Source organism: Saccopteryx bilineata, chromosome 2 (assembly GCF_036850765.1).
Source record: "Saccopteryx bilineata isolate mSacBil1 chromosome 2, mSacBil1_pri_phased_curated, whole genome shotgun sequence".
Lineage (NCBI taxonomy): Eukaryota > Metazoa > Chordata > Mammalia > Chiroptera > Emballonuridae > Saccopteryx > Saccopteryx bilineata.
Window position 1 is genome coordinate 271888927 of NC_089491.1, and position 21087 is coordinate 271910013.

At 48.5% G+C, this 21087-nt stretch overlaps 1 protein-coding gene across 1 annotated transcript in view; it reads left to right on the forward strand.

Moving 5' to 3' along the window:
- Positions 1-20338, forward strand: part of CFAP251 (cilia and flagella associated protein 251) — a 66193-nt gene extending 45855 nt beyond the window's left edge. Inside the window, exons 21-23 of the mRNA XM_066260647.1 lie at positions 15998-16226; positions 16897-16998; positions 18834-20338. Of these exons, the coding sequence (XP_066116744.1) occupies positions 15998-16226; positions 16897-16998; positions 18834-18967 (465 nt within the window). The 3' untranslated portion in view covers positions 18968-20338. The remainder of the gene's footprint in view (positions 1-15997; positions 16227-16896; positions 16999-18833) is intronic.
- The last annotated feature ends 749 nt before the right edge of the window (positions 20339-21087 follow it).

Genomic DNA, 21087 nt, shown 5'->3' on the forward strand with positions numbered 1-21087 from the left:
ATTTTTAAAAGCTACATCTTTGTTTTATAAACTTTTCTTTATTCTATACTTAGAATACAGAACTGTAAAGAAGAAAATAGAAATTACTCAGAGATAATCACCATTAATGTTTTAGCGGACTTCCTTCTATTGTTTTATATATGGATTTAGATAGATCTATGCTTTTTTTTTTTAGCGAGAGAGACAGAGATAGGGACAGATAGGGACAGACAGACAGGAAGAGAGAGAGATGATGAGAGAAGCATCAATTCTTCGTTGTGGCACCTTCATTGTTTATTGATTGCTTTCTCATATGTGCCTTGACCAGGGGGCTACAGCAGAGCGAGTAACCCCTTGTTCAAGTCAGCGACCTTGGACTCAAGCCGGCGACCTTGGGCTTCAAGCCAGTGACCGTGCACTCAAGCCAGTGACCTCGGGGTTTCAAACCTGGTTCCTCTGCGTCCCAGTCTGATGCTCTATGCACTGCGCCACCACCTGGTCAGGCAGATCTATGCTTTTAAACAAATAATTGGGATCATAGAGTATATATATAGGTACATATTAGTATATATATCAACATTGTACAGAATGTGTGTATACACACACACACACACACATATGTATCTATGTATGTATATCAATAGTCCCAGTAACCATATACACAATACACACACACACACAAGCCACATTTTCTTTGTCCATTCCCACCAGCAGTGTGCAAAGTTTCCCTTTTCTCTGCCTCCTTACCAACACCTGCTGTCTCCTGTCATCTCACTGTGGTTTTGATTTGCGTTTCATGCCGATTAGTGACAATAAGCGCCTTTTCACGTGTCTGTTGGCTATTTGAATATCTTCTTTAGAAAGATGTCTATTCAGGTCCTTTGCCCGTTTTTAAAATGGGTTGTTTGTTTTTGCTGTTGAGTTGTATGAGCTCCTTATATATCATGGATATTAACCCCTTAACAGATTATCCTCTTTATTTTTATTTATTTTTATTTTTATTTTTTATTTTTGGCAGAGACAGAGAGAGGGACAGATAGATAGGGACAGACAGACAGGAAGGGGGAGAGATGAGAAACATCAATTCTTTGTTGCAGTTCCTTAGTTGTTCATTGATTGATTTCTCATATGTGCCTTGACCACGGGTCTTCAGCAGACCGAGTAACCCCTTGCTCAAGCCAGCGACCTTGGGCTCAAGCTGGTGAGCCTTGCTCAAACCAGATGAGCCCGCACTCAAGCTGGTGACTTCAGGGTCTCGAACCTGGGTCCTTCCGCATCCCAGTTTGACAATCTATCCACTGCGCCACCGCCTGGTCAGGCCAGATTATCCCTTTTAATAGTGTGCTTTGCAAATATTTCCTTCCATCCCCTAGGCAGCTGTTTTGTTTTGTCGATTGTTTCTTTTGCTGTGCAGACACTTATTAGCTTGATGCGAACAACGTGATCTATTACACACCATTGAACTGTCCTCAGCTGACAGACATACATGTTGTCCAAAGCGTAGTGGCTGTCAGAGACAAGGCTGTGGCGAGCCCCTCCGTGTGAGGTCTCTGTGCTCTTCTGATTGTCTTCCTGGGTCAGCGTTGTGGAAATAGAATTACTGAGCCACACAATATGAACTCTGATGCCCTGTTGCTAAACAGCTTTCCAAAAATGGTGAGCATTATATGGGTCATCATCCAGCAGGCATAACTCCAGGCACCCAGCTAACACTTGATGATCACATTAGGTGGTTGAGCACATTGCTGTGATGTGAGCTGTGGTCCTGGCCATTTCTCTAGGCTTTGGTGGCCTACCCAGAGGCCTCCTGCTTGTGTGACTGGAAGCTGATTTGTATTCTCCAGATAATGGGGGTTGGGGGGAGTAAGCTGTGGGAGCTCTCAGGCTCATGCTGAGTCCTGAGCAAGTACCTGGAAAACACCGGGCATTCTTTCAAGCTCCTCCAGGGCTCTCCCGACCTGTGTGCATTTTGTCAAGGTCCATGGCCAGGACTGGAAGCAGCCACCAAGAAAATCTGTGTGGCCCGTGGGGATGTGCCCTTTAGGGCTGTGTGTCCAAAGCAGGTTCCTTAGGACAGTGTTTTCCAAACTGGCAAGCTGCCTCAGCATGACCCAGGGCATTCACTAAAACAATCAGATTCCTGGGCCCCATCCTGATCTAGCTGATCAGACTCTCCAAGAGCAGGGATGGGTGGGTCTGCGTTTTCCCTTCTCCCAGGGCCTCACACTGTCCCCCGGAGGTGTTGCTCTCCCTGGACCTTGCTTTTCTCCACGCTGCCTTCTTTTTCAGTGTGTCACACAGCCATGTTTAGTGGCCATAACCCCAGAGGCAGGAGGTGCCTCTGTCCCAGGGCCCCCACCACAGTCCCCAACGTCCTTGTCACTGTGGCCAGGCCATGAATGTGTTCTTCTCTGCAGTCCTGCTTTGTTAATGAGGGAATTCTCAGTGTTTAGCCTTCGTGATCGGCACCCACCTGTCATTGGAAGTGTGGCGAAAGAGAGAGTGGGTGCAGAGGGACCCGTCCTTTCCTGCTTCCTGTGGAAGTAGGAAGTTTAATCATGGAAGGTTATCTTTCATTGATAGGATAATCTTCCGTGATCCCAGCATTGGCAACAATAATAATAATATGAAAAATAATAAGCCCTAGCTGGTTGGCTCAGCAGTAGAGCATCAGCCTGGCATGTGGAAGTCCCGGGTTTGATTCCCAGCCAGGGCACACAGGAGAAGCACCCATCTGCTTCTCCACCCTTCCCCCTCTCCTTTCTCTCTGTCTCTCTCTTCCCCTCCTGCAGCCAAGGCTCCATTGGAGCAAAGTTGGCCCAGGCGCTGAGGATGGCTCCATGACCTCTGCCTCAGGCCCTAGAATGGCTCTGGTTGCAGATGAGCAATGCCCCAGATGGGCAGAGCATCGCCTCCTGGCGGGCATGCCAAGTGGATCCCGGTCGGGTACATGCAGGAATCCATCTGCCTCCCCGCTTCTCACTTCGGGAAAAATACCCTCCAAAACCCCTAATAATAATAATAATAATAATAATAATATAGCTAACAATATATAAAAATCTTGCTAAAAAGTGAAAAGTACCCAGAAAAGAAAAAAGGTAGTTGCAATAAATGTTATAAAGTAACATTGAGCATTATTTACTGGCATAAAAACAAAGAGAAATAAAGTTATTGTAAGGTGTTCATTCACTGAGTGTTGTCTGCAGACCCCTGCCACCCCCACTGCTGCCGAGAACCGGGGCATCAGCACCCCAGTCAGTGTCTCATCAATTCCTCAACTCCAGGTTTCCCATCCACTTAAAAAAACACACACATAGCCCTGGCCGGTTGGCTCAGTGGTAGAGCGTCAGCCTGGCGTGCAGAAGTCCCGGGTTCGATTCCCGGCCAGGGCACACAGGGGAAGCGCCCATCTGCTTCTCCACCCCTCCCCCCTCTCTTTCCTCCCTATTTCTCTCTTCCCCTCCCGCAGCCAAGGCTCCATTGGAGCAAAGTTGGCCCGGGTGCTGAGGATGGCTTTGTGGCCTCTGCCTCAGGTGCTAGAATGGCTCTGGTTGCAACAGAGCAACGCCCCAGATGGGCAGAGCATTGCCCCCTGGTGGGCATGCCGGGTGGATCCTGGTCGGGTGCATGTGGGAGTCTGACTGCCTCCCTGTTTCCAACTTCAGAAAAATTCACACACACACAAAAAAAAACAAAAAAACACATACATACTTACTCTCCGAGAATATTTTCTGAGGGCCCTGTGACCCAGACATGGCCACATCCGTGTATAGGCGTCGTAAGCTGATGAGTTAGTTCATATCCAAAGCCGCATGGGGAGAACTTTTTTGGCCTCTCATTTTCATGTTAGATTTATAGCAATTTTAATTAAAAAAATATTTTCATGGGTTGAAACTTTTAAACCCGGGCTTTGTCGTGGTGAACGGAACATTTCCTAATCATGATACAGCCGCCTCCCCAAGAAGCTGCATACAGGAGGCTCCAACCAGCTAATAGAGCCTTTTAACACTTAGTTACATAAAAGACTCAGACACAGAGATTCAAGCCAGCTCCCCCAAAGGCTATACATTCTTTATATTTTTTTCCTACATCATTTCAGCTGCCTTGGGGATTTGAATCTAGTCCGTGTGGCAAACGAAAGCCAAATTATATGAGACTACAGCCCCCCCACACACACCTGCAAAGAATTTCTCACCATATGCATCTTGTGCAGAATCTGCATTTAGGCAGAACATGGCCAGAGCGTGGTCCGGGTGGGCTGCTCTTACAGACCTTTTTTTGTTTTAATTGAAGAATTTGCAATGTTTATAGCATCACAGAAGGAACCAAAACGTAGGTGTTGTGGTTTTTATAGTTGATTTAGGAGAAAGCTTCATCTTCTATCCTTACGGATATATTTTTTCCACCGGTGCTTTGGAATATCATGCTGGGGCAGGGCCCGTGCGTCCCATGCGCTCCCTGGCCACTGGGGACCACATTCCTATTTAGCTTGCAGAGCGCTCTATAATCTTGGGAAGCCTCTGCAGTGAATTGACAGCTGTGCCTGTCCTTCTTACTACAAACATCAGGCCAGCCCTGGTGAGGAGGTATATGCGGGGCGAATGACCTCACAGTGGATTCCTCAGTGTTGTTCGAAGGAGCGCACGGATGACCAACGGACGCTCCTTGGTCATGTTTGCCCACAAAGACAATGAGGACAACAGAACCCCTGATATGACTATTTGACCTCAGAGTAATCTAGTAGCCCTAAAGCATTTGTTCTATTTGGGAACTTTAGCATCAGTTAGTAATGTTTAGAGAGGAAATAAACAGTCGCTTTATGTTTTTTTTTAAGGTTTTACTTACTGATTTTAGCGGAGAGACAGAGAGAAAGGCAGAGAGGAGGAGCAGGAAGCATCAGCTTACAGGTAGTTGCTTGTCTTGTGTGCCTCGACCAGGCAAGCCCACAGTTTCAAACTAGTGACTTCAGCATTCCAGGTCGATGCTTTATCCAGGGCACCACCACAAGTCAGACCGATCACTTTGTTTTTAAACATGCTTATCTTTGGACCCAGCCAATGTACTTTTAAGAGTGTGTCCTACAGAAAAGCTCACACAAGGAAACAGTAGTGGATGTGTATACGGAAGAGACAATTGCTACAGCATAGTTGATAACAGCATCAAATTGAAACCACCTTAGGCCCTGGCCGGTTGGCTCAGCGGTAGAGCGTCGGCCTAGTGTGCGGAGGACCCGGGTTCGATTCCTGGCCAGGGCACATAGGAGAAGTGCCCATTTGCTTCTCCACCCCTCCGCCGCGCCTTCCTCTCTGTCTCTCTCTTCCCCTCCCGCAGCCAAGGCTCCATTGGAGCAAAAGATGGCCCGGGCGCTGGGGATGGCTCTGTGGCCTCTGCCCCAGGCGCTAGAGTGGCTCTGGTCGCAATATGGCGACACCCAGGAGGGTCGCAACATGGCGACGCCCAGGATGGGCAGAGCATCGCCCCCTGGTGGGCAGAGCGTTGCCCCCTGGTGGGCGCATGCGGGAGTCTGTCTGACTGTCTCCCTGTTTCCAGCTTCAGAAAAATGAAAAAAAAAAAAAATTGAAACCACCTTAACGTCCATCCGTAGGAGATGAGACATATAAAATGAGGCATACTTAAACTCAGCAGTCATTCAGAAGTGAAGTTGGCCTGTTTCTTGACTCAGAAAGAATGTGAGGGATTTTTTTTTTTTTAATTAAAAGACGGGTTGTAAAACAGCATGTAAAGCACAGTCTCATTTCTTTAATAATATGTATGTATTTGTATATATCTGGCTGAGCTCTGAGAGATCATGTTCCAAACCCTTAATGATATTGGTTTCTGAGGGTCGAAGTTTGGGTGAATTCTTTCAACATTCTGCACATAACCCCTTGTCAGCTGGGCGGGCCCTCTGGTGCTAGTTAGGACCCAGCCCTGGCCCCCATTAATCAGGGTTTTGGAGCTGCACTAGGGGCTCATGCTTCACTGGCCTCAGGGCTCCCTCATGTGCAGACTCTGTCCCCACCCCCCACCACATCATTGCTGACCCAATACTCAGTCCCTCCTTTAAGAGTTCCTACAAAAACAAAAAGTCTACTCATACAGAACAACTTTCTTGAAAATTTGGGAATCACCAGAAGGGGTCCCACATAACCCCATTTCATAGCTGTTTTCCCTAAAAGTACATATCAGACCTTCCTCCATCCTGATGACCACCCCACGGGCCTCCTTGCGGGCCCCTGCCCTACGCAGTTTGGGGCACTCTGCTCCCTCTGCGTCCTGGGACACCCCAGAACCCCCACACTCTTCTTCCTTTGCTGAGTGGTGACTCAGTCTTCCTTCGCCTCTCTTTCCCAGCCTGCACTTATAAGCCTATCTAGAGGGTCTGTTGAGGAAAAACTTTCCCATTAGTGCCCCCACTCCTCAGAAGACAGCTGTGGTTATGAACTGGGGGTGTGGGGGTGGCGCATGCATGCATTTCTGTACTAGTTAGTTTTTCTGGACTGCAAGCACGGAGTTTGTGTTGGTTTTGTATTCAAAACAAAACCCAGGAAGATCAACTAGCAAATCCTCACAAAGCCCCATGTGCTAATCTTAGCGGCTGAACGGTGGGCCCAGCTGGGATGGAGGGACTGCGGCCAAGTGGTCCGGCTTCCCCTAGGCGGGGAGGAGAAATGTGAGCCAAGGGTCGTGGGCGGGCACCATTTCTGCTCCAGTGAAGACCCCGTGGGGATTTGGAGGGTTGCACTTTGCAGAGAGGCCCTCTGTACGTTAGATCTGCTCTGAAACAAAAAGATCAGGCGGTATCTCCATCCTGAAAGGAAGAGAAATGGCCCATTGTTCCAGGAAGGTCGTCCCGGTGCCCAAGAGTCCCTACACCTCCTGCGTAGAGACGATTGGGCAAGCCAATCGATTTCTGTTTTTCACACATAATGTATTTAAAGAAAGAAATCCGGAAACGCCATGCCACCACTAGAAAAGGATGTAGGTGTGATAATACGATACTGTCACCACCAATGGCAACGGACGGGCCTGCTCTCCTGAGCTCTCGCCGCCATGTGCCAAGGACTGTGCCAACCCTATTGGTGTCGTCCGTCCATACTGCACAGTGATGCTTTCATTGTCTCCGGTTTACAGACGGGGAAAGTGAGGCTTAGGGGGACAGGGGCACTTGTGCCGCCACTCAGCTGCCGCGGGTGGAGCTGGGGTCCTTTCCCAGCCGGCTGACTCTCAGCCCCATGTTCTGTTTCTATGTGTGCATTCCCGTTAGGACACACAAGTGAGAAACCCTTAAACGTCAAGACGTCAGACACTGGTGATTCCTGAGGGGTGGGGAATGACAGGGTGTTTATCTCTCTTGTTTATATCTCCATCGTTTGAAATGTTTAAAGAAACTATGTTATTAATCTGTACTGCTTTTAAAAGGCTAGGCCATAGTGCTGGTGGAACAAATATTTTGAGAAATACTAAGATCATTGGTGTTGCTACTTGCCTTTGTCCTGGCTTCATCCCCATATGATTTTCCTTTCTTTTTAATAACTTTGTAGCGATGTATCAGGTATCCATTCAGCCACTTAAAAGTGTACACTTCAGCAGCTTTTAGTTTGTTCTCAGAGCTGTGCAGGCATCACCACCGTCTAATCCCAGCACATTTTCATCCCCTTAGAAAAGAAACCCCGTCCCCATGAACAGTCACTTCGTTTCCCCTTTCCCAAGCCCCTGGCCACCATGAAGCTACTTGCTGTCTCTGTGGACTTGCCCATTCTAGACATTTCATTATAAATGGAGTCAAACAGCATGTGGTATTTTTGTCTGGCTTCCTTCACTGTCCTTGCGGGGCCGCCATGCCATAGGTGTGAATCGGGACTTCTTTCCTTCCTACTGCTGAACCGTATTCTGTCCACTCACACGGACAGGTCTCATTCTAGTTTCCTGTTCACTGGCTGATGAGCATTTGGGTTTGTTTCTCTATTTGGAGTGTTACGAATAACACTGCCATGAATGTTTGTGTGCAAGCCTCTGTGCAGAGGTGTGTTTCGATCTCTCTTGTATGCATACTGAGGAGTAAGATCGCTGTGGCAATGGTGACTTCACGTTGACCTGTGTGAGGAACTGGCAGTGTTTTTACCCACAGTATTTCTGGGTGCAGCTGCAAGGAAGGGTTAAGCTCTGGACCCCTCACAAACCCTTGATTGTGGCTTTGGGAAGACATGAAAGACTTGTCCTTCTGATTTAAAAACGTTTCAGAAACATTCACCCAGGGCAGGGAAAAGGCCTTGGATTGTTTGAGGACCATGCTCCAATGAGGGGCTGGGTGAAGGTCACCAGAAAGGGCCCTGGGAATGGGTGGTATTGTCATTTCTGAGCCACCCTCCCCCACCCCTCCTCCTCCCGGGACAATGGGAGACAGCACTGTGGCCAAGCACAGAAGGCCGGTTTTCCCCTGTGACTGCATCCAGTGGGCAGGACCTGAGCCCGGTGTGCCCCCCTTCTGCAGAAAGAGGCAGCTGTCGTCCGATAGAGTTACCAGCGGAAGCGAGGGCTGTTGTGAGTCACAGGGCGCAGCAGAGAGAGCAGAGGTGTCTCCAGATGTGACCACAGAGTGGCGCTGCCCAGCCCTGAGACCACCCCCTCGGCCTGCTTCCCTGGCCCCAGGTCAGCCTAGAAATGCTGGGCCAGCCAGCGACTGGAGAGGGTGGGAGACAGGGGGACGTGCTGTGACACAAGGCCGCCTCCTCCTTTGTGGCTGGTGTTCTGGAGAGCTCTGTGCGTGCTGGGAAGTGGGCGTCAGTGGGAGGGAGAGCCCTCCCAGGGTGCGGGTCTGTGGAGCTATTACACAAGAACCCGGCCCACACCGGGAGCCTGTTTATAAAAATGAGGAGGGGCCTCGGTTCAGATGTATCATGTTCCCCTCCTGTTAACGAGGAGGCCGTAAAACTTGATTATAAAACATAATTCTGAGGACATCAATGGCTCCCTGCGGTTGATGGCAGGAGCCCAAGCTCCAAGGCCTGTGGGGTGGATGGCAGAGGCAATAGTGAAATACCCCTGGGTAGGGGGCTTCGGCCCACCAGGAAGAGGTCACCCTCGTGTCATGGGCCTGTGTGGCAATGCCAATGGCGGTCTAGGTGCCATATGTCTAACTCTATTTTTATTTTTACTTTTTATTGATTTTAGAAAGAGAGGAAGGGAGAGAGACAGAGAGAGGGATCAATTTGTTGTTCCATTTATCTATGCATTCATTGGATGATTCTTGTACCTGCCCTGACTGAGGAATCGAACCTGCAGTTCTTGGTATATTGGGACAACACTCTAACCAACTAAGCTACCCAACCAGGGTCTACATGTTTATAAGTTATATATAAATCAAGCCACAAGCTGTTAAATAAATGCCTACCCTGACCACTCTACCTTTAACACAGGCTGGTTCAAACAAAGAATCCTGGGCTTCTTTCAGTTTTGCGTTTGTGGGGGTCAGCATGGTAAGAGCCAGGCTGGTGACTGCCGGCTATTGTCCTACCTCTGGCTCCATCTGTGGCCTCCCTTCAAGCCACAACAAGGGGGCAGGTCACTCCCAGGGGGAAAACTTCTGGAAAAGACCCGCACAGGCCCTAGAATGGGCTTTTGTTGTTTGGGGGAGCGGAGCCTGGGGTTCAGGGTTCCCAGCATGTGGTCTAGTCTGGCAGGGCATAGGACCTAGACCCCGGGTGGTGAGGTAGTCAGAGGGGTGCCTCAAAAGTCCTTAGCCTGGGGCGGGGGCCCCCTCTTGCCTGGATGTCATGCTGTCACTGCCAGATAACACTTTTCTCTGAAGGGGACGGTTTCTTCTCAGCTCATTCAAATCTCACCGTCTGGAAATGCAGGCCTACAGTCACCAGACTCCTCTGATTTTTCAAGAGCAGTTCGAAATCCAGACTCTTTGAAATCTCCTGATTTTCAAAGCACCGTGGGAACCAAACAAAGCATGCCTGCAGCTGGAGCCCTTGGGCCACATGTCTGCCTCCTCTACCTGCGGGTAGCACCAGGGCCTCGGACGCCTGGCCCAACTGTAACCCCCCCCCACTCTCCTCAGGACTCCCCAGCACAAAAGGAAGGCTTGGTAGCCACAACCATGCTCCCAAGAGATGTCTTTGTCCCAATCCCTGAAACCTGTGAATACACCAGCTCTCACGAAAAAGGGGATATTTTGCAATGAACTTAAAGATCCTGAGATGGGGAGGTGATCCTGGGTCAGCCTGTGGACCCGATGTCATCACAAGGGTCTTTATGAGAGGGAGGCAGGAGAGTCAGAGTCCAAGGAGACAGGACGAGGGAAGGAGAGGTCAGAGCCAGTGATGAGGCTGCGGCTTTGGAGGCGGAAGGGACCACGAGCCCCCAAACGGCACTGCCTCTGGCAGCTGGGATAGGAAGAGAAGCAGTTCTCCACTAGAGCTTCTGGAAGGAACGCGGACCCACCGACCCCTTGATCGTAACCCTTAAGACCCACCTCGGACTTCTGACCTTGAGAACTATAAGGTCAGTCGGCGTCTCTGCACCACAGAGTGTGCATTTGTTTGTTAGAGTGGCGATGAGACGTAAGGAAAGTGCTTTGGAAGAATGTCACAGGCTCCCCTTTGCCCACACCCTACTCCTCACACTTATTTCCCACCTCTTATTGGCTGGGTCCTTTGTGGCTGCCTCCCAGGCTCACCTCCTCTAGGAAGCCTTCCAGGCCTACCTAGCTGAGAGCTCTTCCAGCCACTGATGTTGCTGTTCCACATTTTGGCACCGAATCTTTTAGAGCCACAGTGCTCAACCATGACATGTGCCTAAAAAAAATACTGATGCCTGGGCCCCACCTCCACCAATCAAATCAAGGGGGTGGAGCCTGGAAAGGGTTTTTCTTTTTTTTTTTTTTTTTAAAGCCCTCAGGTTCTTCTCAAGGACACCGGGGGCTGAGAACAGCCTTGACTGAACCTTCCTGTTCATTCCCGCCCCATGCGTGTATGTTGTTTCTTGTGCCCCTTAACATGGCCAAGACAGGGTGCCTGGCCCTTAGTAGGTGCTTATACATATTTGCAGACTGACTGAGCCCATAAACTCCCAAACCGCAGGGCTATTCTAATACGTAATTATTAACTGACTTGCCTTTTATTCACCCAGCACTAAAACCCAATGCTTAGCCCCTACTAGTTGATCGAACAAAATTAACTAGGGCAGTAAAACAGTCATTCTAAAACAACCACTTTGGTGAGTTGGAAGAGAAGTTCTTCCCTGCCCTCACTGGTGCCCCTGCTGTTCATTTACTTCGTTCACCCACCGTTTCTCTGGGCCCTACAACGTGCAGGGCTCCCGAGTGAGCTGCAGAGGAAACAGCTGAAAGCAAACGCTATGGCTTTAATAGAGGAGACAGACACAGGCCCAAAGAAGCAGCACATGCACCTCGGCTGCCACCATAGTCACCCTCTCACAAGGATCACAAGGCTGGCACTTTTTCTCTCTGGCACAAGTGTCGCCTTCGTGAAGCCCTGCTGTCTAAAAGTGGTGGTCCTCAAAGCTGCAGCCCCCAAACCAGCAGTACCAGCCTCACCTGGGGACTTGCAAGAAATGCAGATTCTAGGCCCTGGATGGGTCACTCAGTAGGTTAGAGCATCATCCCAATATGCAGGTTCGATCCCTGGTCAGGGCGTATACAAGAATCAGCCAATGAATGCATAAGTAAGTGGAACAACAAATCAATGTTTCTCTCGCTCTCTCTCCCCCTCTCTCTCAAATCAAGAAATAAAAATTTCGCCTGACCAGGCGGTAGCGCAGTGGATAGAGCATCGGACTGGGATGCTGAGGACCCAGGTTCGAGACCCCGAGGTCGCCAGCTTGAGCTCATCTGGTTTGAGCAAAGCTCCCAGCTCGGACCCAAGGTCGCTGGCTCGAGCAAGGGGTTACTCGGTCTGCTGAAGGCCCGCGGTCAAGGCACGTATGAGAAAGCAATCAATGAACAACTAAGGTGTCGCAATGCGCAACGAAAAACTAATGATTGATGCTTTTCATCTCTCTGTTCCTGTCTGTCTGTCCCTGTCTATCCCTCACTCTCTTTCTCTGCCTCTGTAAAAAAATAAAAAATAAAAAATAAATTTTTCAAGAAATGAAAGAAATGCGGATTCAAGGTCCCTATCCCAGACCCACCGAATCAGGAACTCTGAGCACGGGGACCAGCAGTCTGTGTTTCCACCAGCTCTCCTGGCCATTCTGATGCCTGAACTGGTCTGAGAACTTCTGCTTTAAAGCCACACTTCTCAATCTTGGCCTCACATTCAAGTCACTCAGGGAGCTCAGCCACCACCCCACGCCACTTCGGTCAGGATCTCTGGGAATGAGGCCTGGGCGTCGGAACGTCATCAAGAGCTTCCTGGGTGAATCTGAGGAACCGCCTCCGTGGCGGAGGGCGGGCCCGTGTAAGAATGCCAGCACATGCCAACCAGAGCGCCCTAGGCAGGGCAGTGGGCCTCCCGCTCCCCCCCACCCTGAGTCGGCGTCACATGGGGGCATCGGGAAGGCTCACAGTGTCCCAGTTGGGTCTCCGAGGTTCCTCTCCAAGCACGAACTTGGTTTCAATGTGTGGCAGAACCTGCCTTTCCATCTAACCCTAGCAAAATGGGCTCGGGAAAGAAGTGTCAGCGAGGCCAACACTGCCAATCTGCCTGTTGAGCGGTGATGCTTGATCAGTTATACAGGGAAGGAGTGACAGGTGCGTTGCCTGCGCAGTGGATTGTGCCCAGGATCTTCACCGAGATCTTCGCACCGCTCTGGGCACGAGTACCTCCAGGCACCCTGGGATTCCTTTAATTGTTATTTTTGAGTTAGTTTCCGATGTCTGAATTGAGTCCAATCATGTATCACATCTATAATTTCCACATATCAGTGAGATGATTGTTAACACCATTCTAAAGTCTTCATTTCTATTCTATTCTAATTACATGGCATTGGCAAGGACATCACAAAGTATAACCACAAGAACAGTTACTGCTTGCTGAGCGCTTACTATGTGCTGGGTGTTGTATTTAGCGCTCCGCATACATTGTCATAGTTAGCTTCAAAACTGTCCATTTTGCACCTTTTTTTCAAGATGAGGAAACCAGGGATGAAGACTGTTAAGTTACTCACCCAAGGCCACATAGAAAGTAGCAGACCCAGGGTTTGAACCTAGGTCAGTCATCAAAGATCATACTTTTAGCCCCAGTATCCACTAGCTCACGTGAGTAGTAGCACATGTATGCAATAACACTTATTAAAATTACATAGTACAATATAAAAATATGCTTCTGGATAGTGTTTTATTTATAGATAAAATTATCCGTGGTTTAATATGCAATTGTATATAATAGAAACTCAGTAAATATATGAAAGGGTGTTACTATTTAAAGCTACTTTTATGCTATCAATTACAGTTCATTTGTATCCTAACCAATGATGTTATTTCAAAAGACCATTCCTAATATATTGTACTGAGAATATGTGGCTTCTTTGAAAGTACTGGGTGATTACTAAGACACAATTAAAGGAAAAAAGGATACAAAAGTGTGTGTGTGTATATATATATATACTATATGTATATAGTACATATATATCTGATACAAAAGTATATATACAATATATACTGTATATATGTGTGTGTATATATCTATATCTATATCTGATACCTGTTTTGCAAAACAAACACATATATTTTGAATGAGTGGGGAAAAATGGAAAGAAAATGCTCCAGATTTTTCCCAGAAATTATGATTGGATGGTTGGACTGTGAGGCTTTTATTTTTTTCTTCATATTTGGGGCCAGACTAAGATACCCAGGTGCCCCAGACAGGCTGATACTTGGCATAGCTTCAAACGAGTGCTCTTTCCGCTTTCATTCTACATTTTTTGAGTGGACAGGGAGAAACTGGTAATAAATAATTGATCGATACTGTGTACAAATATAGATTCACTTCCTGATTCATTTCTACAGTCCAAGGTAGAGCGCATGTTCTGAGGGAAGAAATTATCTTCCACTCTTCTGTTCTTGTTCTCTCTCTTTGTAAATTCCGACACCCACAACTTATTGGGAGACACATCAGTTTAAAATATGGACGCTGAAATAAATTACTCATTTCTAGCCCTTTGCCAGGCATAATTCAAGTTGCCAAACTTCAGTCGACTGCAACATGCACAGCACAGAAAATACTGCAGACTCAGGCTGATGGCCGTAAGGGGTGGTGGTGTTCCTATATTTCTCCCTTTTTTTGTGTTTTGCCAGTTACAGAAAGAGTCCCAGGTGGAAACCCGCATTAGACAGCACCATAGTTCCATCGGAATCTGTAGACATGTCCACACTCTATGCTCAATTCTAGAAAATTTGGACAATACACAAAGAATGACTTCCCAAATCAGGAAGAAGTCCTCACAGAATGAATTGGGAAATGTTCCCTTTTCTTCTTTTTTGGGGGGCGGGGAAAGAGTTTGTGGAGTACAGGTATTCTTCTTAAAATATTTGCTAGAATCCACTAGTGAAGCTACCTGGTCCTTGGCTTTTCTTGGTGGAAGTTTTAGAATGACTAATTCAATCTCTTTATTTGTTATAGGTATAAGTCAGATTTTTCCATTTCTTCTTGGGTCAGTTTTGGTCATTTGTAGCTTTCTGGGCATTTGTCCCTTTCATCTAATTTATTTGATTTGTTGGCACACAGTTGTTTGGCGTTTGCCTATGTAGTTCTGAAAGGCTGACATCCTCTCTTTCATTCCTGATTTTAGTTATTTGAGTTGTCTTTTTTTTTTTTTCTTGGCAAGTCTGTCTAAAGATTTGTAGGTTTTGTTGATCTTTTCAATGAATGGTGGCTTCTTAGGTGTTCATTTTAAAAAATGTGCCACAGAAGTTACATATATTTTCCATATCATCTTTTGTACCTATAAACACACTGCAGAATAAAAATGGAAAATAAAGGAAGGAAAATGGAATCGTGGTGCTGTTGGTTAACTGTCTTAAGAAACTTACGAGGGCCTTCGTTCCTGTGTTTGCGCTCCACACTAAATGCTTTCCTTATTCTAATAAACTAGCTTTTGAATGCTTGAGGATTCTGTCTTTTCAATTAAACTAATGTCTGCCCCACAAAGCAAGGTGTAGTTGGCTCGGTGTGAGACACACAGGTGAAAACTGGTCAAAAGTGGCAGGGCTTGTGCGGATGCTAACGGTACCGACAAACCGGATGCTGTGTACTAGGGCCTCCGTGGAAAGCATCACAAACTGAGCGGCTTAAAAACAAAAGAAATTCATTCTCTCCCAGGGGTCTGAAATCAAGGCATCAGTGGGGTCAGGCTCTCTGTGACATCCACAGGGGAGAATCCTTCCTTGCCTCTTCTAGCTTCTGGTGGTTACTAGCATTCAATCCTGGGCATTGCTTGGCTTAAACCGCACCACTCCATTCTCTGCCTCTGCCATTCAGGCCCATTTTATCCCCGCGTGTCTCTCCTCTCCTTGTAAGGACGCCAGTTACATTGGATAAGAGGCCCATCCGACTCCAATGGGACCTCATCTTAACTACTGTAATTACATCTGCCATGACCCTGGGTTTTTTGGGTATTTTTTAATGTATTATTATTTTTTTAAAGATTTTATTTATTGATTTTAGAGAGACGAGAGAGAGAGAGAGAGAGAGAGAGAGAGAGAGAGGGGTTGGGAGGAGCGGAAAGCATCAACTCTTTGTTGCTTCCCATCTATGCCTTGACCGGGCAAGACTGGGATTTCAAACCAGTGACCTCAGCATTCCGGGTCGATGCTTTATCCACTGCGCCACCACAGGTCAGGTGACCCTATTTCTGAATAAGGTCACATTATGAGGTTCTTGGGGTTATGAATTCCACATATCTCTCTTGAGGGAGACAGTCAGTCCATAACAGGCAATATTCTAAGCTGACTGTGAACATTTGTCAGTTACTCTCCGATTTCTACGAGTATATCAGAAGTGCCTTCCTGCTTACCACGGTCGTCTTCTTTTTTAAACTCCTTCCCTAGATTGAAGATATGTTTAACGAAATCAAATTTAGTGAGTATGTGGACACCGGAGAGGTAATCGGCAAAATCAACCTGCCCGATTTCCTCAAAGTTTACCTGAATCACCGCCCACCTTTCGGTAACACCATGAGGAACGTCCAGAAGAGCTTCGACATTCTTGGTCACACCAACTCAGAAGGAAAGAAGGTCATCCGGAGAGAGGATTTCCTGCAGCTGCTTCTGACTAAAGGTGAATAGCGGGGCTACCTCCTAATGTCCACAGGCCGTTCCCCCCAGAGGGAAGTGAGCTGGGAGACAGACACCCGGCTCGAGGGACCTGCACAGCTGGCAAACGGCAAACGTGGGGTGACGGGAAGGGTGCCGTCCCGGGAACCAGGAGGATGCCAGTGCCGGTCCCGCTTCCCAAAACTTCGAGATTCAGCGTCCTCATTTGTTAAGTGGTAACAAAAGTGCCAGCCCTCAACCTCACAGGGCGATTATGAGGTGCGGTTATGAAATAAAACCACACCGAAGTCCTGTTTTTCCTTTATCCCTATTGTTTTTTTTCCTCATTTTGTGTGAAGAAGTCACGGAGGCTTTCTCTGTGGGTGGTCCTTTTATCTGCATCACACCTTGGGGATCAAATGTGAGGCAATTGGAAATAAAGCCGAGGGCAGTTTTGATCAGGGACTTGTCTGATTTCTCCATACAAGCCCCAAGGTCTGTCCCCTGTCCCAGCTTTAACACCATATAAGGAAGTAGACGTGACAGTAACCTGGGACTCCCTCTAGATTGTTTTTGCATCTCAAGGAAAAGAAATCATAAAATAATTCTGAGACCTCGCAATGGTGCCGCTAAGCTCTGACGTCATGCCTCATCCCGACAGCTGACTGGTTGCCCCTTTCCTTTTCCGTGCCCAGGTGAGCACATGACGGAGGAGGAGATGTCCGACTGTTTTGCCTCACTGCTGGGACTGAACCCCGAGGGCTGGAAATCCGAGCCGGCAGCCTCCTCTATCAAAGGTATTGGGGCCAGCTCTGTCTGGGCCTACAGCTGCCGCTCACTCACCCACCGTGGACTTAAGTGCATTGATCTCTGCTGGCTGGTGCGAGCCACCCTCCTCAATACCCTGCACACGCCTGACCAGGTGGTGGCGCAGTGCATAGAGCATCAGACTTGGACATAGAGGACCCAGGTTCGAAACCCTGAGGTCGCTGGCTTGAGTGTGGGCTCACCAGCTTGAGCGTGGAATCATAGACACGACCTCATGGTCACTGGCTTGAGCCCCAATGGTTGCTGGCTTGAAGCCCAAGGTTGCTGGCTTGAGCCCAAGGTCTATGGCTTGAGCAAGGGGTCACTTGCTCTGCTGTAGCCCTCTGGTCAAGGCACACATGAGGAAGCAATCAATGAACAACTAAGGAGTCGCAACGAAAAACTGATGCTTCTCATCTCTCTCTCTTGTCTGTCTGTCCCTATCTGTCCCTTTCTGTCTCTTGCTGTCTCTGTCACACACACAAAAAGAAAAAAAAAAAACCTAAGCACAACACAGCCAGTCTGTTGGGAACCCAACATGGATAAGTTTTGAAAAGTCCAGTGAATGGCACCGTGTCTAAGCCATGAAAGCACCTGTCCCTGTGTTTGTCCCTCCTTGGTGTCTTCTGGCCTGGCTTTCTCCTTCAGTCCACTGACCTGGTCTTCATCCTCCCGCTCAGATGGCTGATTATTGGCCACTGGTAGAGAATACAGTTCAGAAGCTGCCTCAGAAGAAGAGGAATTGTCAAGAGGGACCCAACTAGGAGAGGGCAGTGACATGGCAGGTGGCGCCAGCCCGACTTCAAGATGCCAGACTTCAAAGTTTTAAACAATCCACCTTCTCTCCTCTCCTGAGGACTTCCTACCTCCTTCTAGTCCACTGGACAGGGGAAATGGCACTCAAGTTTGGGTTGCAAATGTAAGCTCAGGAGGAACCAATCCAGACCCTTCTCCCAGGCCTGCCCATGTGTCAGTGACTTCAGTGACAAGCCTGGGATGCTGGGCTGATGACTCCACGGTGGTCAGAGGCCTCCTCCTGCCTCTTCTTTTTTAAAAAAAAATTTTTTTTTTCAGAGACAGAGCGAGAGTCAGAGAGAGGGATAGATAGGGACAGACAGACGGGAACCGAGAGAGATGAGAAACATCAATCATCAGTTTCTCGTTGGGACTCCTTAGTTGTTCATTGATTGCTTTCTCATATGTGCCTTGACTGTGGGCCTTCAGCAGACCAAGCAACCCCTTGCTCAAGCCAGCGACCCTGGATCCAAGCTGGTGAGCTTTTTGCTCACACCAGATGAGCCTGCGCTCAAGCTGGGGACCTCAGGGTCTCGAACCTGAGTCCTCCGCATCCCAGTCCAATGCTCTATCCACTGCGCCACCGCCTGGTCAGGCCTCCTACTTCTTCTTGTGCTGTCTGTCCCCATTTTTAAATGAGACAGAGCTCCTCAAGTCAGTTCTAGACTTCGGTGTCTGATCAGTCCCTACCAACCTGCCTGACCCTTGTGTACTTGAGATCTCAGAATGTAACTTTGCCAATTGTTAGGTATTTATGTTGTGTTCCTATGCGTCTCAAAACAGTAAAATCAGCAGCATCACGTAGTTAGGTTTTTCCAATGAGGTCTGCAAATATTCGGGTAATAAGTGATTCAAACCATATAAAGGAAGGATTTTAGCCAGTTTCCACCCAGGGGTTTTTGAGGAATCAAAGCCACACCACAGCACAGAGCCCCTCTCATATGTTAGTTTCCTTGTATTTTTGGAAATTGCTTCTGAGATGGGATCCTTATCATTGTGAAGACATTTGTTTTTCTTCTTGTATGGCTAGGTTCAGAAACATGCTTCGAAAACCTTCCGGAGGAAATCACTGCAGATATATTCGCGATTGAAATTCTTGGCTTGACCATGTCACCCGATTCCAGACAAGATCCTACGGTCAGTGATGTTGTGAGGAATGCTTGAAACACAAAAGACTTTGTGTGTTGTGGGGTTTCCCCCCCACCCTCCAAGAGTTAGTACTTTTCCTGCATTCCCCCACCCCCACGCCCCGCTCTGATCTTTAGAACATTTAGGCATTAAAAGCAAATTTCTGTTAAGCCAAGGAATTCACAAAGTTGGATGTTCCACTGTCTCTGAAACAGACGTGTGGGTGGAGGCCCCCATAAAGCAAGGCAAGGCTGCTGCAAGAGGTTTGAATGGGACCGGAGGTGGTGTGGTCCCTGGGGCCGGAGAGGGCCTCAGCCAGCAGCAGGCCTCCCTAGTAACACATGCGACCTTGCCCCACTTCCCTTGAATGCCCCCCTGGACCCTTGACCTAATGTGGCCCCATGTGGATTGGGTCGCCCCTGCCTGCTATTAGGCTGGGGCGGGTGCTGGGATCTCTGGGCTCCTGATAGTTTCTTGCTTATGGCTTCTGATCAGCAAAACACCCAAGCAGTCACATGTGGCTGTTATGAAAAGCATCACCGGCCATGCTTAACCCTGATGGCAACTGTCAGAAAGAATGCAAAAAGCACCCCAGAACTCTGTGTGCTGCACCTGGACCAGAAACCACAAGGCCAGCCCACGGAGCAGAACTCACCAACTCGAGTCTGGGAGCTGCCACCCAACCCACACCACACACACACAGCAGACATCCACGGGGTTGATTCGCTGCTTCATAATATGCTGGCCTTCAAAACACACAGTAGGTGCCCTGGCCAGTAGCTCAGGTGGTTAGAGCATCATCTTGATGTGCTAAGGTTGTGGGTTCAATCCCCAGTCAGGGCACATACTAGAATCAACCATAAGTAACTGCAACAACAAATTGATGTTTAGCTCTCTCTCTCATTCTCTCTCTAAAGTCAACAAACAAACAAATACGCAGTAGGCAAGAATGGGGCCAGGTCCCCATCTGGGGGGCATGTTTAGAGAACATCACTGAGTTTTCAGTGGTGTTTTGACCTGAAAAAATAAAGTTATGATCTGATTTTAGAGTTTTGTCCTCCATTACAGGTCTCCTTATTCAGGCAAGAGTGCCGGATGTTACTCTCAGCTCACGTTCAGTCTATCATGACCTCCCCCGCCCCAAACCAGATCCTTCCCAGAGGAACTATGTCAGATGACATTTCTGGTCCCTGTCGAGGTGCTCTGTGCTAAGGAGTCAGGTCTGTGCAAGAGAAACAATAGCAGCCGCCCTGTCCATCCATGCGCAGAGCCTCCCCACTGCACGGCGCCCACCTGGAGACGCTCAGGAACATAGAACGGAACCGGCTGCCCTGACCCAGGCTGTGTCGCTGCAACGTTGGGCTGAGGTTCCACAGGCACTCATGGTCACACTGTGCCACCAGGGCTCGTTTACATCTTGTTCTTTAAAAAAAAGAAAGAAAAAAACAAGCTTTATGAATCAATTTTGCAGCTGCTAAGGGCTTTGGAGACATATTACCAAGCCAGTTAACTAGTTCCTGGGGACATTTTAGGGAATAGGAAATCCTCAAATGACTGGTTCTCTTAAAAAATAGTAATAATAACAACTCAGAATTGGATGCAGTCTGGACACCTAGCAGTGGCTTCTTCCATCGAATCTGACACACTCTGATTTTGTTCTCGGTGACTCCATATATTGGACTAATCGTCTTCAGCAGGACTGACCGGGGGCCAGTTGGCCCCACGGTGGCCAGACTGCTGTCAGACCAAGGCTGAGGTGCTCCCTCTGCACTGAGCCAGCTCCCTGCACCTCAAAGTCAGCGTGGGGTCCCGGTTATGATGTTCATCCCGGAAGGCCAAAATGGCAAGGGACAGTGAGATCCACGTCAATGACTTCCCACTCCACTCCCGGCCCAGCCTGGCCCGCGGGGCCCCTTTTTCCATTTGGGGACCCCTCTCTGCAGCTTGTCTGACCAAGTCAGAGAGCAGCAGGGTGTGCCTTCCAGCCCCAGGAGGGCCTCCCACCTCCCATCCCGGGCATGGCCACCCATGTAGTGGGGAGGAAAGACGTCCCCCCCAGGGCCACCTTCCTGCCAAGTGCGCGGAGAACTCAGACTCTCCAACAGTGTGGGTGGCACAGCAGCAGCGCCAGGGAGGGAGGAAGGAGAGACTGAAGA